The 18,682-nt window shown below is 43.1% G+C and overlaps 1 protein-coding gene across 1 annotated transcript in view; it reads left to right on the top strand.

The window, feature by feature from the left end:
• nwd2 (NACHT and WD repeat domain containing 2) overlaps window positions 1-18,682 on the top strand; it is a 60,923-nt gene that overhangs the window by 10,192 nt on the left and 32,049 nt on the right. The window contains exons 3-4 of the mRNA XM_026162138.2: window positions 4,801-4,889; window positions 16,677-16,793. Of these exons, the coding sequence (XP_026017923.1) occupies window positions 4,801-4,889; window positions 16,677-16,793 (206 nt within the window). The remainder of the gene's footprint in view (window positions 1-4,800; window positions 4,890-16,676; window positions 16,794-18,682) is intronic.

Here is an 18,682-nt window from a genome sequence, read left to right as displayed (position 1 = left end):
TGTTAAAGAAGAATTAAAGTGAAGATATGTGCAGATGTGCATGATTGTTATGAATCCCCATCTTGTTCATGTATGCATATGACCGAGAGGGCGTTTTTGAATTGCTTTGTGAAAATGTAAACCCCATAAAATTCTAAGGTTTTACATATTAGAAGATAATAATAAAAACACGTGATCCTTAACAGATCCATCCATCTTCTTCCGCTTAACCCCTCAGGGTCACGGGGGTGCTGGGTACGCCCTGGTTAGGTCACCGTTCTGTTTCGTGCCATGTCATTATTTATTTACATTATAAGATTCGGTTACTTGTAAAACCCCCTAAATGGCCTGTATTTGTACAGCGCTTTACTTAGTCCCTATGGACCCCAAAGCGCTTTACACTACATCCAGTCATCCACCCATTCACTCACACATTCACACACTGGTGATGGCAAGCTACATTGTAGCCACAGCTGTCCTGGGGCGCACTGACAGAGGCGAGGCTGCCGGACACTGGCGCCAACGGGCCCTCTGACCGCCACCAGTAGGCAACGGGTGAAGTGTCTTACCCAAGGACACAACGACCGAGACTGTTGGAGCTGGGGCTCAAACCGGCAACCTTCCGATTACAAGACGAACTGCCAACTCTTGAGCCACGATCGCCCGTTGTTCCACAAGTCTTGTGCTTTAGCGGCAATAGTTTGAATTAAGAGTTCTGTATGACTTTAATCAGCCTCTTTCACCATTACAGGGGAATTCTAGCTCACTCTTCTTTACTGTGTTCTTCAGACCATTGAAGTTTGTGGTTAAGCATTTCAGTCGTCTTGAGGACTTTGATTGGAGCATAGCAGCAGCTTGCAACTGTGCTTTGGGTCATTGTCCTGCTGTATGACCCAGTTTTGGACAAACTTTACCTGCTGCAAAGATGGCAGAAGACTCTGGAGTACTTTGGTAATCAGACAAATTCATGGTCGACTCAAAGCCCATGGAGGTAAAACAAGCGCAAATCATGACCCCTCCACCACCGTGCTTCACAGTTGGTACGAGGTCTTTGTGCTGATATGCTGTACCTTGTTTTCACCAAACATAGCCCTGTGCATTAGGGTTAAACATTTCCACTGTGGTCTCATCTGTCTACAGGACATTGTTCCACAAGTCTTGAGCTTTGTTGAGATGCAACTTTGCAAAGCTAAGCCATGCTGCCATGCTCTCTTTAGAGAGAAGAGGCTTTCACCTGGCAGCATCTCCAAACAAAGGATACTTAATATCACTACTTTTTAAAAACTACTCTAGTGTAGTTTAAAAATATATACAAATGGAGCTGGAAATGAGCGTATTAGGTCAGCCTGCAGAACCAAAGATGACAAAAAAGGACCGTAATTGTCTGGACTGTGTCTGTCAGACTTTCTTTCTCTGCTCCAGTACAGTGGAGGTGAATGGAAGCACTGATGCATTGTAGATCCTCCAGAGCAGCAGTGAGTCTGAGTTTCTCCTGAATATATTAAATTCCACTGACCTCTGTGGTATCCGGCAGAAATCTGAGCGACAGATTAAACCTGGCCCTTAAACCCTTAAATCACATCAGAAACGCACACACAGACACACACAGTGAGGATGACCGCTCTGTCCCGCCACTCTACTGTTTGCTGAGACACCCGTCTTGTGGACAACGCTCTCTCTCTTTTAATCAAAGATCCCCAAAGCAGTTGTGTATACCGAGTGCCTCTGGAGTGAAGCTTGATGAGAGCAGAGTGATTGCTTTGTCAGAGCCTTGTTGATGAGACTCAGAGAGGGCAGCTGTAGAGTGATCGCCATCTGGGGGAATGAGTGACCAGCAGAAGCAATGTCAAGCATAACCAACTATAGAGGGAAATGTGGAGATTTTAATACCGAGCGTTGCAGCTTTCCAAAGTGTGGCTTTTGTATCATTTTTCAATCAAGCCAGTTGGGCGTTTGACGGTTGTTTGGACAAAACAAGCAATCTGACACCATCATTTTGGACTTCTGATGGATATTCCTGTTATTTTCTTTTTTTTTTTTAAATGCTTAAAATAAGTCAGGATGAAACAAATGATAAAAAAAGAGCAGGGAAAGCGTCGGGGACATTTGGCTGCTTTTCTCTGTTCAACTGACTGCCCATTCGTTACCCAAAAGGACAAGGGAGAGGGAGGAGGAGAGGGGAGAAAGGGAAGCTAGAAAGGAAAATAAAGCAAGTTGACAGGACATATGTGAAAGGAAAGATAGATTGGTCGGTGCTATTGAAATGAGCAGATTGGAAAATTGTAGGGAGGGACACACACAAGCACACACGGAGCGAGAACGCGGGCGAGTGAAGGATCTAGTCTTTGTCCCTTTGCACGTGGGAGCGCAGACACACACATACATCAGGCTGCCATAACTCATCATCATCCCACAAAAAAAATAAATAAAAAGAAAGAAAGAGAGGAGGAGGGGGAGAGGAAGGCATCTCACTGTTATCAGCACAAAAACAAACAACAACACAGTTTAGTCTGTCAGGTCGAGCGAGATGCAGATTTGGATTGGACTTCTGCGTCGTCCCGAGCACACGACAGGCCAAAATCCTCAAATTCTGCTGTTTTCCCTCTGCTGTGACCCCCCCAATCCGTGTCAGTGTAAACTATTACACGTTTATTGTTGTCAAACGTATCGCTGATGGAATGAGATGAGCGCTCCTTTGATGCAGCAACTGCCATTTATTTAATTTGCATACGATTACAGCCGTTCGGTTTTTCGAGCTGACATTTTGCTGGGTTAGCTGTGGGCAGATACATGTACGGTCACGGCCCGAAGCCTTACTAAAGATAGATGAGAGATAGATACGTCAGACTAAATTTGTGGGCTCCTCTACTCGTGCTGCATATGACACAGTTAGCAGCTGAAGGGCTGTTTACCCGCCATGTGTGCGCGCGTGCCCGCATGTGCGCGCGTGTTCGAGCCGGCTACTCGGTCACACAGGGCCTCTCTGTTGGGCATATTCTGTTTTTAACTATCCGTCCACACCCTTCAGATAAAGAGAGGGAGAAAGAGGCCGGGACTGTCCAAATGAATTACAGTAACCATTTGGTAGATAGTGAAAAAGAGGGGAGAGGAGGAAAGAAAGTGGGACACAAAAACAAGCCGTTGGGCACTCGCTCTGTGACACTGACTGTCCAATATGATCACTGCCTGTGTAATTCTGGATAATCCCACATTCTTCAAGAGTGTGAACACTGCCGGCTCTTCTAGCTAATCATGTTTTTATAGGTGTAAAAACAAAAGAAAGGTGAGGTACACATTTGAGAGTTACATACACATTGACACACTGGCTGAATTTGAGCTGACAGGTGAAACTATCAGTCCCAGTGTGAGGTTTATACCACAGCTGCCTGAAATTAACAGTACTGGAAATAACTGAAATCATCTTTTGTTTCTGTAATGATTAATCCAGCAGTATGCACAAGCTCTGTAAATTAAATGATGTCTTTAATGCTAAAGAACAATTCTTCTTATCAATTTAAAGACGTTTGGTTTTTTTCTTAGTTTATGAGAGATTATGACAGCTGGTCTAATAAATTTGTTAATCCCTGCATATGGGTGTTGCATAGACTGTATATAAAAGATGGACATAAGCTCAGGAGGGAATCTGGCTGATTTTAAGGATACGATGAACCCGTGTACATTAGCTGCTTGTTGTTGACTAGGTGACCACGCCCCCGAGAAAACTTACTGTTTCCTCTAAATGTGAACATAGCATGAACATCATGTTTGAGTAAAGACTTCAAAATATGAAGGAAAATGTTTACTCAGCTCAAACATCAAATGAAAACTCTTTTTTGTCAGACTTATATTGACTGACTTGTTTGTGTAAGCAGAGCAGTCGCCCCCTGCTGGCCGTAGGAAAAAGCGGCGATTTAGCAGAGCGTTCTCATTCCCGACGCGTAACATGCCGACAATTTGTTACGTCCCGAGGCGTCCCATGGGAAGGCGAAAGGTAACCGCGTCCCTATGATACGCGTGCCGTGTATTCCAGCCCTAACCCTAACCATGACCTGAAAGGTGTTAGGTAGTGTTTTCCAAAGCAATTAAAGTAAAATACATGTACACGTGCAGATTGAGTCCAAACGGTTCTCATGTTTCCTCCTTTTTCCCAACGTTTGGATGGCTGAAAGCGTAACATCCCGAAAATTTGTCACATAGCGCAATATGTTACGTGTCGGGTTTAAGGATCTTAAATGGATTAGCTTCAATTTTCAGACTCAGATGCTAAATTGCTAAAGCGACACCTAATATGTAGATTTTTGAGTACTTTGAAAGCTGCTGAATCCTTACGTCTGTGAAAGCATTTTGTCAGCTGTGTAAAGGACAGTCGCAAAACTTGTGACCTTGGTGACCCTTGGTTGGCATCAAACAGAAGCAGATAACGTGATTGCAAAATTGTTCCTTGTTAGGGATTCTGAACTTCTGGATGAATAAAAGAGGGAATTTAAAAACATACATGACCCTCAGCTCGCAGGACGACTTGTTGAATAAGAAAAGTAACAGCCAGATTCAATTAACGTTAAATACGTATCCCTATTCTAAACTGTGGCAGCGTGGAGGCAGATTTGCAGAAATATGAATTGTTATTAAGCAGATTATAGTAATTATTAATGGCTAATTTTTTTGGATGCATTTGAGAAATAAGTGATGGTTTTCTGGAAAAATCCCCAACAATAAATTATTATTTTCACTGGCGTTTCACAGGCGTGGAGCTCATTAGATTGCGAGTAAAAACGGTTTAATGTGCACCTCTTAATATTTTATCCATTTTTCTATTTTTAGACACAGAGGCGGAGAGGAACGCGCTGAAGGAGCACGTCTATCCCAAACTACGAGACTTCTGCAGGGAGAATTATGGAATTGAATTCCAGGTAAATGGCTGCTTTCTCCTTTCTCTTTCTTTCTAACGTTGATTTATTCTTTTTACATTTCACCTTCTAACAGCTGCAGATTCTTGTGACTTCCAGAGCATTAGTGCTTTCATATTTACATCATAGCTTACACAGCTATAAGGTGCCCGGAGGGAACCCCGGAGCTGCTAGCAGAGGCGCCCGTCCCTTTAAGCGGACAGAAGGCCAGCAGAGATAAGGTTTCCATCGGTGAAGGCTGGCACAAATCTAGCTATGGATAAGGCAGCATGATGCAAGGGCTTTCCCTTTGTTGTTGTCAGAGGACGGCTGCATTCTCCCTGCGGTGTCCACTGATCGAGATCATTTGCATTGCAAATTAGCATCAGTGTTCACAGAAAGATCCCTATCAGAGTTTTGTTTGCTTAACAAATCCAGGTGGGCTGCCTCAGATTGTTCCTGGAAGGATTTATGGAGATTTGTTTCCGATGAGGGGGCTTATGACCCATGAATTGTTTTAGAGAACGGTAATCAACGGGGTTTCGGTAGCTAATTCTCATTTCACGCCAGGAATGTTTGGATCAAAACAGCTCCAAGCACAAACCATCTGAAAATCTTGGTACATATGTGTTCAGGTTATCTCCCCCTGTATGCATAAGAGTTGCTCAGACACTTGGGTATCGTTCATATTTCAGTGACTGTGGTACTTCCAGATCCTCTTTTAATGTTCTCATTGTCAGTGGGGTTATGGAAGCAAACTACCATGTGGCTCCATAATGAATTATCATTTGTTTTAAATTTTATCATTTCTAATCATAAAACTTAAAATGACCACCCCAGAGAAATGGATATTAAATGTGGCCTACGATTAAAAACCCATAGTACATTAAGAATTCAGTGGCTCCATGGTGTAACGGTTAAAACATTCGCCTTGCATGGGAAAGAGAAGGCACAATCCCAGCCTCAGGGGTTTGCAAGCTGGTGTACTCCTGGTGCCGGTCCCGAGCCTGGATAAATGGGATGGATGCGTCAGGGAGGGCATCTGGTGTGAAATCTGTGCCAAATCAAATATGTGGATCCATCCACTGTGGCGAACCCTTGGGAAATAAGGGAGCAGCAGAATGGACCACAGTACATAAAGAATTCAGGGGCCCTGAACAAGTTTGCACATGAATTTTAACTAAAAGAAAGTAATATGGTGTAAAGAGGAACGCATACATGATTGAAGTAGCTGAAATAGCAAGCTTAAAGCGGGATTAATGTTCAAAATTGTTAGCTAGTAGCATGTAAGCTGTTGATAAGGTTTGTTTGTATTTTTGTCTTACAGTATAGATAAAGTGAAAACTTTAGCTAAATATTCTGACAGGTAAAACAACTAGCTAACAGTATGAATACAACATTGGGAACTATTTATTAAAATGGCCAGTAATTAAAAATGTTAGCTACAAGTATTGATAAAAAACATTTAATTGTTAGCAAAACATGCTAGTTGCATATTAGCTTGTTAGCTAAAACTGTTGGATGCATGTCAACTAAAAAAAAAACCCCGATTTTTATTATTTTTATGGTTTATTGTCTTTTTAAGTTGTTTATTTACAATGGACTTATTATATACACATTAATACAATTTGAGATATAAAGGTTGTAGTGATGTACAGCAAGTTGAAATGCTCTAAAAATGGCACTACAGCATTTACTTGATTTACACTACATTTGTTTAACTTGATTTGATTTATTTGCAAAGACGGCATTTGACCATGTCACAGTTTGTAGTGAACCATAGACACGGCTCACAGCTGCGATACGTGACTGCTAATTTAGAAGCAAGCCTCTTCCAAACATGGAATGAAGACTCCTTGCCTTTAGGAAATTTGTATGTTTTAAACATCAGCTGTTATTTAGCTCACAGTCTTCTGTGATTATTGAATTCATCGGAGCACTTTTTCTCCCAAATTCTGTATTATATGTGCTCAACCGCAGACAAATTCATTACACTGTTGTAGCAAAGTACACAGCACAGTATTGGGAGAAAAACCTACATTGAATATACAGTATAATTAACCCTACGGCGAGCTGAGTAACCTTACATGAATTACACAAGTTTCCAGTATTACAAGCATCTCTGAGATGACTGGACGTGACGGAGAATTACAAGATAAAAGAAGCAAAGTGTTGCAGAGACGTTTTGGCTCCGGTACCCGTGGCCACGTGTCTGTCTGGTGATTCAGCTCGCTGTGATGCAGCATGAGCCGAAGTGATTAAGCAGAAGGCCTGGGAGTTAATACTATGACTCACTTACGCTGCTCATCCTCCTCCTCAACCAAACCCCCCACACCTCAACTTCACCCACACCATGTGAGAACACCTTGGATAAAACTGGAGCCTGATCATGATTTTTCCTAGTTGATACGATGTTGTGGCGAGGACGTCTTTCACGTGTGAAACCATACATGATTTCCACACACAGGATTTTGTAGGACGAAGACATTTTTTCCATTTCTCTTTTCTTTTGCTTTGATTTGTAATTTATGCATAATCCCGCCTCCCCTTTCACACGCGCCTCGTTTCTCCGCTGGCACACACTGACACACATGTACTATGCCAGGTTGGCGAAACCCAATTCTCCCAGGTCCCTCAGCAGTTGACTCAGTTTCTATCCAGAACCTGATGGAGGATGGATTTGAGGAGATGCGGGGGCGGATAGGGCACGAAAATCCAGCCCAGGGGCCGAGGGCCGCGTCCTCATTCAGTCAACGCTCAACAGCAGCGGGGGGATGAGGTGCCATGATCCCTTTTTAACCATTTTTATTCCCAATGTTTCCTGCTCTCTCTCTCTCTTTCATCTCCCATGTGTATGTGTGTGTGATCACTTTTTTTACATAAATTGCCAGGGTTGTGGTCCATTTATGCTCAACACATTTGTTGCTTTTGCACCAATGTGACATCATCACGCAGCCGCGTCCATTTATAGTCACTGTTACGACATTTTGGTCCGTTTTCAAATCTTTCCCATCACCGTTGCAGATCTTCCACCAGGAGTTCGGTGCCATATGGGCATCGTATAAATGCCTGTACAGGTGGACTCGTTCACAGTCTTGCCTCAAGCTTGTCTATTTTAAAAAATAGCTACAGTAGCAAACAAGCAAGGTTACAAAAATTGAGAGATGCATGACCTGCCGGAGTGACAACAGAGCACGACTTGTGCATGCACGCAAAGAACAAAGAAGTAGCAAAAACTGCAGTTCCTTTAATGGCCACTTGAGGCTGGCTCCGTCCACACGTAAACGGCGTTTTGGGTCACGGAGATTTTTAAAGACTCCTTGCAGGGTGGAGATTTTCGAAAACTTTTTGCGTTTAGGTATGGACGAGGAAAACGGAGAATTACTCACGCCGTTTTTTTTATGTCATGCTACACGCGATGTTATTGTTTACAGGGGTTAAATTTCTGCAATGGCGGTTAATCAGCAGTTTTTACACACTTACGCGTCACTGTCCCTCCATTTAGAAAGACAGAGGCGTCAGAGTGAACTTCGGACGTGGCTTCAACATTCAACACAGAAGCTCTCACAACCCAAATCCCGACGTCGGTTTCTAACAAAATTGACTTTTTTTGAAAATTCAATTTATGTATGCTGTGTGCATTTTGTTCATTCCAAACTAAAATACTGTCTTCAGTTAATAACATTTGAAATCATGAAGGCACTTGAAAAGTAACACAAAATTATCTGTCTTTCCAGAAAAACAAACACTTTCCAGAACTACTTAAGGTTTTGTGAGGGTACAAAACCCTGTTTACTCTTTCCATCCCAGGCTTCTAGACTTCTGATTGGCCAACATTTCATTTTTAGCCTTTACATGTGGACGGAGATATTTTTTCAAAAGTGCACATTTTTAAATTTAAAAAAAAAAAGCTAAAACGGAAAATCTCTGTTTATACAAAAACACCTGTGTTCGTGTGGACCTAGCCTTAGCTTTGCATTCATGCAGTTTATAAATGCAGCTTTTTAACCAAACTAGCTGATAAATTACTTTTCCACCCTTTCATCCATATGAGGACACTTTTCACTCCCAAACCAATGGATGACATCACAGTGCTACACCCATCCTTTATACTGTCCACCAGCAAAATAGATGGATAATAAATATATTGGTAACTTGCATCTTAATAGAGTTCTAATGTCCCTTGTTTTATATTTTTGTGAGTTTTTGTGAAGCTGCTCATGCTTATATGTTGTCTGCTGCTAACAAATATACTTCTATATACTTAGTACTCTAACATATTAAGAGAGTTGATTTTAAAAGACGGGTCATTTGCAGCACTTGACAATAATAAGCTTTTCTGGTGATCAAACCAGCATTGATGGCTTTTCAGCTTATTAGACACGCCTAAATCAAAATTAATGCTGAGCAGTCCAAGCCTGCCTCCATAAGGTTACGGTGTTCTGCTTTAGTTCGGATTGGTTCAGTGGGGATCTGATGTTAGAGGCTCACAAAATCTCCACAAAGGCCTTTTAAGAAAAAGGAAAAACACCACAGTGTTATTGTCGGGGGTCATAAGCGAGAGTCCTCCTCGCCGTTATCGACCGGTTCCTCCTACCACATTGATTAGCCTATAGATTTGGTCCTTAGTCCAGTTTTTATTGTCAATTTCTCATCTCGTGCTGCTCTAAAATACCCAGCCCGCTTACTTCCAACCCATCTTGCATTTGTTAGTCTCATAAATCATGTAACAATACAATCGCTTCCTCCCACAGACTGAAGTCAAACTGAATCTCGAGGCCAGTGGAAGCGGTTCTGTTAATAATGTGGTTGCCAAACTTACTGGCCGTCTCTCACACACACACACACACACACACACACACACACACACACACACACACACACACACACACACACACACACACTCACCCAGTGCAATTCCAATAAAAGTTTTCTGGCCACAGCTGCGCAAATCTGCTCAGCGGCTGTCACTCTGACGGCTTTTACATCTCCCAACACAAGCGGCACGACGAGAGACGAGATGAGGGGTGAGACGACGTTCCGCGATGATTAAAAAGCCTATTCATGCATTCTATTATGCTAAAACGAGGGGTGGGGCTGTCAATTTGGCTTCTTCGGAAAAGATGTAGTGCTCTCGAAATATGTCACACGCTTAAAAGTTTTTTTTTAATCCGTTTCCGTGCACGAGTTTGCGGGAAAACGCAGGTAAAATTGGACAGAAGCGATTTCCCGGGAGACATTTAATCACGTTCCTTCCGTGTCTTCCCACCGAAACTCTGGTAATAAAAAGCATTTCAAAAAGCCTATAAGTATAGCAGGACTTCTGGTTTATTTATCACTCTCCGTCTGTTTACCTGGATGCCAATATTTCCAGATTTTGTGCCTTCACACGTGGGCAGCAGGCCGCCATCTCCGTTCACATCTCTTTCATCTCTAACGGAAACATGTCAGCATACCAACAAACAGCCCCCACAGGACCGATACGACAACCAACAAAGATAATCAGAATCAAATATAAAACACAGCTCCAGTCACATAGAGAACTATTCACTCCACAAACACAGGACCCCTACCTCCGCCACGACGGTTGTATGTTCGCTGCTGTCAGATGCTTCAGAGGAGAGCGTTTGTGGGAAATTTGATGGACAGAAAAATAAGTGAGGGTGGGCTGTAATCACAAAAGCACAGACCTTATTCTAATATTTGCGTGATGATGATTAAGACGTTGCATATTTACACGAATCACTAAATATAAGCTGCTCACATTTGCTTTCCAAATGCCATCCAGCAACACCTACGCTTAATCTCCTGCACTCTTAACCGTCGGGAGGTTTGAGCTCACCTCAACCTTCTTATAGCCGGTGGCCAGCCTAACTAAGAGGCGCAAAAAATAAATAAATTAAAAGAGCGATGTTAGCCAGATGATGTTCTTTGGGCAATGTTTCCTCGATTAGAGAAATGAATAGACTCAGAGCAACTGGTTCCCACAAGCGCAAGCGGTGTGTTTACACTTGCCGAGTCTGTGCTGTCAGGTTTATGAGTGGTTAAAATGCAAAACAGCTTGTATGCCCCGGGATATACAGTCTCTGAAACACTTTAATTCATCTCAAACTGCTTATGTTTTGCATAACTGTTTCTTTGCCGTCTGCAGACATTTCCACATTGATTGGGCCATGGGACGTCTAAAAAAGAAGCATATTCTTTGTCCTCACTCATAGCATACTAGTTCCCAAGCCAGGTATCCTGACTCCACAATCAAAAGGATAAAGACTGAGGAATCCCAAAGGCGAGATTAGCTGCAGGAATAATAATTTAATTTCAGATATTTTGCTTTGTGGTTCAAGTTTGAACCTCCCAGAAGAGGCAACTGCACACTTTCAGACAAGTTTTAGAAACTGAGGCACATCGGTGCATTCGGCTGGCCCACAATTGCTGCACCTCTGCAAGCAGCTTTGCAACCCAGCTCCTGGCTTTCATCCTGTTCCTCCTGCGTTTCATCCTGTCACATCCGTTGCTTCTCCTCTCCCCCCGCCTTCAGGCACGGAGGTATTTAGCTTACAAGAAGCAGACTTATTCTCATTCACAGCAGCGCGCGCAGGCCAGCTGGCATAAATGGATCCTTTGTTTACGACTCCACAGTACACCCACGTTGGTCAACAGGCCTTCTTTTGGGTTTTGCTTATTGGTTTGAGGAGCTTCCCAAGCTGCGCCCGCTCTCATTTAGCTCTCAAGCACTTCCATCTGTTGTGGACGCCATTAAGCAAACAAACCTCATCTCGCATTAGGAACGCTGGTCCCAGCGCAGAGTTCGACAGCCTCTTAATAAGAAGAAATGTGATTTTGTTTGAGGAAACTGGCATCCTCGGAGTGCACCGTGCAGAACCCTCTGCCATAAAATATACATCTTCCCCAGCCATTTTTGCTAAAAGCCCACTCCCTCTTCTGCTGCTGATCTTATTACCTCACACTTTTGACAGCTCTCGGTGGCTGAGCTGCAACATCTGAAACACTGTGCCCAAATTACCCCGGTGTGTCAGTGCTTGACAGGTTTTCCTCAAAGTCATCTTCTCTCTGCCTTCATTATTGACAGCTTTAGCCTTTAGAGTCGAGAGTTTAACCTCTTATCATTGCTAAAATAAGAAAGTAACCACGGCATTAAGAGAGCTAACATAAAAGTCAAAATCTCTGCTTAACCCCATCGCCCCTTAGGTGGCCACTTTGTGTTTAAATCACTGCAAGAAATGTATATTTGGGTATGCATTGGGTGCTAAACCTGAGCTTTCCAAAATGGGCCGGTATTCATCAAACATTCTTAGAGATTTACTACATATTCTTAATAAAACTGCCTGCAGCACAGAGCTTAACATATATTCATGTTAGAACTGTATCTATTTTTACCCTTGTTTTTTTTTTAGCCTGAGAGTGCTTCTGTTGGTGGGGTTTTTTGATTACAGGCCCTTTTTTTCCTGCTTTTCCTGCATAATCCCAAAGTCTAATAGTCCGACATTCAATACATTAAAAAACAGGGGAAAAAAAGGCTTCTCCTGCTCTTGACCCGCCACGGGCAAACGCCTTCCAAGGGCATTAGAAAGCTGCTTAGCAGAAGCTGCTCCATCTCTTACGTAAGCAACGGCACCCCCACCACTCTAGTTTAGGGAAAGCGTAGGGAGAGGGAAAGCTATCAGAGAGAGGAACGGCAAAGACAAAGTTGGCATAAAAGAAAAAGCGAGAAGGAGGGCGAAAAGACACAAGAAAACTGTGAAACGGTTCCAGCCAAATCCAGTCCCACTGGAAGCTTTCTTCATCTAACCCAATAAGCCTTCGTAACTATTCCCCCAGCCAACTGCTTTCCCTCTTAACTTCATTTACGTGTCCTTGCCTGTTTTGGATCGACATTCCCCCTGACTGTTTTTGTTGTTTCTCCCCATCCCTCTGTACTCCGGTGAAGCGCGGCAGGTGACGGGGCAAATTTAATCAGTATATCCTCCCCCACGCACATGCACGCAGTGAACAGATATGACTAATGTCGTCATTTAGCTTTTAATTACAGTGCATCCTCCCCAATCACCTGCTGAAGCCCAGTAGGAACCTATCGTAATCAGGGGCGCTCATCTCACTTCATTCCTCTTCCCTCCGGTCTTTGTCAACACGCGGACGATTGCCGTCCCCCGCACACGGCCATGGGAAGTAGATTAGTGGCGCTGATACGCAGTGACTGATGATGCCAAATGATGAGTTTTACACTACAGGCCAACTCGACGGATGCTAATCATGTGTTCCCACTAACGAGTGGGATAGGGGTTTTTTTTCCAGTTTTTTTTCTTTTTTCAACTTATAGTCTTCTGGTAGTTGAGGAAAAGGTAAAGGGTCTTTCTCTAACGAAAGCCACAGTTATTTATGTTTATGCAAGCGGTGCCAAATTAATTTGTCTTTTTGTCATAAACTGTTTTTAAAAGATGGACTTGGACATTCGTGGTTAGCGTTTTTTAAGGAATTGTATTGTGATGAAGAGGGTTGGGTCTCAATCGCAGTCTGGTGGTCTCTGATATAATGCAGGTTTAAGGTACTTCCTTGTTGGCTTCAGATTTCCAACCCAGAATCTACATCCTTGTTTTATACCGGTGGTCCCAAAACCCCGGAGTCGTTTGGTACCGGGCTGCGAGAGTTGAAGCTCGGGTGTGAAATTTATGGTTTTCAGGGTTTTTATCGTTAACTCGGTTTCCCTGGGATGTTACTCTTGCAGCTCTTACAAATTAAACAAACACTGCACAATCATAGGGGGAAACTAGCTAACTTTTAAACCCCCTTTATTATGTCTGTTAATTTAAATAAGACCATCACTTACAAAATAGAGCATTGGAGTTTATAGACTTCTTTGCAAACGTTTCTCTTTTTAACCAGAAGATGTGCCCCCTGCTGGCCATTACATAGAAAGCATATTCAAGGCTACTAGCTTCAACATGGGAAGCAGTTTCCGTCTTTCATGTACAGTCTGTTTATTTACCATCTAGCTAAAACAAAAAAAGAAGATATTCTCTGGTTATAGCATCTTAAACTTGAGTGGTTAGAGCAACTGGCTTGTTTTCCAATGATAATATTTGCCTGCCTGAGGCTGTGGAAGAAATAAATATGCTGTTGACAGCTGTCGCCTTTCACAGTAATACAGCTGCTCACAGGTGCACAACAATCAAGCAGATGAGCTGAGGCGTAGTTCCAGCCCTCCTGCTGCTCTTACCAATAATGGGAGAAGCGAATATCTCCCAGACTGTCCCACACTCTCAATTTCTTTGCTGTCCAGTTATATAGGCCTGCCAGTCACTGCTGTTCTCTGCCAAGCTGCGGATGTGTCAGTCATTGTGCCAGGCTAAACTCATTTGAACTAGCAAGTGTGGTGAGCAGCAGAGCATGAAGGAAGACAGCAGCGATGCTGTATCACTTTGGCTTCATCTCAACCCTCTGAAAAACCTCCTTTTTGCCTCTTACGCTCAGCAAGCATGCAGTCAGTCTGGAAAAACAGCTAGTTACGAGCAGCAGAAGAGGGATGAATCATGGGATGATGCTCATACAATAAGGCTGCTGAAACGTGAGCTCCAAGTAGTAAAAGGCCATCATGTGTAGCCATCCATCCATCCATTATTCTTGAGCCTTCACAAGTCAGGCCCAATCCAGCGGGCTGATTTCAGGAAGATGGTAGTTGGTGAGCCCTGAACCAGCAGCATCGTGGTGGAGACACACACTCACATCTTTACAGGCGTTCCCTCAGCCTTCCCTCATCTACTGAGAAATCCTCCCTGCGGCGTGTTTATAGTTGGATTTGTCTCAACTGCCAAAACTTGTGACAAATGTGTTGAGGGAGGATGAGTGTGTGTGTGACTGGTGTAGTGGGTTTCATTGACAGCAAGCAGGTGTGTGTATGTGTGTGTTTAAAGAAAGTACTGGCTTTGCTTCAACCGATTTGCAGACTTTAAGCCCGCTGATCCCCTTTTGAGACGTTTTGCTTTGTTTAATTATACGTGGTCCCTTTTGTGAAATGACAAAACTTGGCATCAGTTTTCCTTAATTTTCCGTGAATACATTACTACTTTGGTTAAATGATTTCCTCTGTTTTATACGGCTAAGCTTATTATGCTTCAGTGTGTCCACAGAAACTGGCCATTCTGTAAGTTTTTAAATTATTGCCAAACAGAGTTTTCTGGGATCTGCAAATATTCTCCAGCTACAGCACGAAATCCATAGTTTTATTTTTTTAAAAGAAAAGGAGAACGCTTCAGTGAATTATTTATTCTTTTCTTATGGAGACTGATTATGAGATTAGTTTAAGTAAGCTATAGGATGTTAGATAATGATGACTGAGCTTAATGCCAGCCCGCCTCAGCTGATGGCTCGTTTACCACTGCAAGCTGCTTTGCAACCCACTCTGTTTGATGTGGCATCATAAGTGTTGCTGTTGTGTCCTGCTCTCTTCTGAAAGGTTTTCTATAAAAACTACACCCTTACTGCTTCCATAGGAATTAAGAAATACACTTAACTGATCATCAGTAATTGTGAGCACCTTTATTAAAGCATACATTTTGGCAGTCGGATGGTCTTCACACCTGTAGTTGGTTTACATTGGTCGAACTCGTGATGTTGATGCGTTTGTAAAGTTGTAGCTTTGGTTTAGTTTCTTTTGTTTGTGGGTGACAGAATAAATACAGGGAGAATTTACATTAATTTTATGGTTAGTTGCTGGCCCGTACTGACGATTTGTATACTCTGCACATCTATAGTACTCTGGTGCATCCCAGAAAGTGAAGCATACCTGTGTACGGTAGGTGTTTAGCTTAAATTTTCAGCATACACCTGGTAGTTGGCTCAAATCAAATTCACACCATAAACAGACTGCTCTAGAGCTCGGTACCGGGCCACTACCACCCCCTCTACAGAGTCTTTGTGTGATTGTTTTGGTCCACACCCAGGTGTAATTACTGTGTTCACAAAGGGAAATCAAACCTGACTTTGATTCAAACTGACTAAACTCTGCAGGTGTGAAAACACCCCAAGAAGAACTTGGCAGCACATTTTAGGTTTGCACATTTGCATCTAAACAAGCAACAAGACGTCTGAAACGACGTCCTTTAGAACGGACGAGACTAAAGTGAGGACGTTTGGCCGTAATGCACGGCGCCATATTTGTCGAAAGCCAGGAACAGCATTACAGAATAAACATGGTATACCAACTGTCAGCACAGTGGTGGAGGAGTGGGCTTGTTCTGCAGCCACAGGAACTCGGTACTATGCAGTCATTGAATTGACCATATACTCCTCTGTACACCAGTGTTTTCTAGAGTCAAATGTGAGGTCATCTGTCCCACAGCTAGAGCTGAAACTGGGTCATGCAACAGGACAACGAGCCCAAGCACAACAGCAAATCTGCAACAGAATGGCTGAAAAAGAAAAGAATCAAACTGCTGTCAAAGTCCAGACCTCAGCGTGACTGAAATGCAACTTCAATGAACTGAGGCAGCAGCGCTGTAAAGTGGGCTAAAAATCCTCCACAACCATGTGACACACTGATAAAATCATTGCTGCTGAAGGTGGTTCTACAAGCTATTGAGTCATGAGCCATGCTACAGTAACTGTAGCTCCAAAAGTAGCACCGAATTTAAATGAGTGCAGATGGGAATAATAATATATTTTGCCTAAACTGGTAATGAATTATAAAGTATTAAGCTGCTGCAAGGCACAATTTCCAGAACAATAATGATTCTGCATGTCTCTAATTTGTCTTTGTTCTTATTAAAACTGAGAATTGCTTGTTTGCGTGTTCAGGTGGTGGACCTGTACTGGGGGGTCGATCCAGAGGAGTGGGACAGTCCAGAGCTGCAGCGACTCAGAATGAAACTCCTGGAGGAATGTCTGAAGACCTCGGCTGGACCGTGCTTTGTCGTGAGTATCGTGCACTGCGTAGGTTATCCTTTTTAATGATCTGTTGACTTTGTGTTTACACGATAAGTACAAAAAATTCTGTAAAGAAAGCGTTTCCTTCTGCGACTGTTATTCGTTTCGTTACTTGCCTCTGATGTGGGATTAAAACTGGGCTGTTTTTGGGCTCACGTTCCTTTGAGTGAAATCGCATTTTACTTTTAGACCTGTCTTTGTGCTGAAACAAAGACTTTGACGAACCTTCGAAATCCTTTTGTGCAGCTTTTGTGTGGAGTGTGTGTGCAATCAATGTGTTTATTCTGTTTGACAGCGGACAATACGACAATACATGGGCCGCCTTTTTTCTGTTTTTCAGCGTGTACAGTTGTTAAAGGGGCCATCCTCCTTTCAGAGAATAGCATTCGAACAGTAACAAAAATAAAACTACCTCACCAAAGTAACAAAAATGCTCTGTCGCCTGTCAGCATGAATGATATGACAGTATTTCCTACAAATGGCGATTGTATTAGCGCTGGAAGCTCAATGCAAACTTAAAGATGCGCTTAAAGATGTGAAGACCTCTGGAAGGAGAGAGAATGGTGTGATACATCTTTACGCTTGACAGTTCAGTGATCTTTTTTTAGATAATTTTAGGGCACATAAAAAGGAAAAAAAAACCAGGCCCAAGGAGGAAAGGATAGAGACAGGACTGCACCGAGGAAAACGACAGGAAGAGAAATTGATGGTGAATTATTCAAATGGAACAGATCCATTTCTAGAGGTTGAAATTGAGGTGAGAGATCACAGGGAGACATAATGCATTATGGGTGTAGCAGGAGCGCTGGTCTCTAGAGGGAATAATCCCCATCCTCGGAATGACTTTTGTATTTCCTTCTTCTCCTATCGTCCACGCACTGCTGCCTACTGCTATTCTAATTCAGCTGTTGTCATCGCCGTCTGTCACAAACACATTTCACTACATCTCAGATTCATCGTACCTCGTATCCAGTGGAGTGAGGCTACTTATTTCGAGCACTTCCTCCAGCTGATTAAAACAAGACACCTAATGCCGCATGGGGAAATTTCATTCGCTGGACGGATACAGTATATTTAATAGTTCTTAATATGGCATCGAGACTCCTAACTCATCAGTTTTCTTGAACGTAAACCGACCTCAGCCCAGCTGAGTAAGTGAGAAACCAGAGTCAAGCTTTTGTTTGGAGCTGTAAAATGAAGCCTTTGCAGTTAAGGGTTGCAGTTCCTCAAAAGTCCACTAAGTGCACATCAGCCTTGAAGCATGAGTGCTATAACCATTGTAAGCGTTTTGAGTGGATATGCAACAGTTTGCAAGCTCAAAGATTTCTATGGAAGTGCACTTCTTGCGACATCTTTTCTCCCGGCACTCTGTCGCAGCATTTCCCAATGTTTCTGTGATATAGCGTCAGCCCAAGCAGGCTAAACTGGCCTAAAATGATCACATGCGATTTAAAAGGAAGTGGCACAACCTCCTCTTTGTGCCGCTGCCCGGTGTTTGTCGTAGTGTTGAACACGCCGCACTGATTTCATTCATTCCTGTCGCCTCTCCGCTCTCTGTCCCTGCTGCAATTTCACCAATTTAACCCCAACTGACCTCCGAGCAACACCACACTGCACACTCAGGGAAAGTAGACACAGGTACACACACACACACACACACACACACACACACACCCCTTTGTTCTGTCTCCAATCCACCTTTCTTCTTCTATCCTACTTTCCAGCGTACAAACAAACACCCTCACAGGACGTTGCAAACAGAGCACAGTGACCTGAGGGAGACTGAGAATCACCTCGGGTGTTTTCTAACTTTGGGTGATCGAGACTGTTCCACACACCCGTACACAAGCATGCACACATCCTCCCCCATCTGGCTG

The sequence above is a fragment of the Astatotilapia calliptera genome, chromosome 3 (genome assembly GCF_964374335.1).
Source record: "Astatotilapia calliptera chromosome 3, fAstCal68.1, whole genome shotgun sequence".
Taxonomy (NCBI): domain Eukaryota; kingdom Metazoa; phylum Chordata; class Actinopteri; order Cichliformes; family Cichlidae; genus Astatotilapia; species Astatotilapia calliptera.
This window is presented reverse-complemented; position numbering and strand designations above follow the sequence as displayed.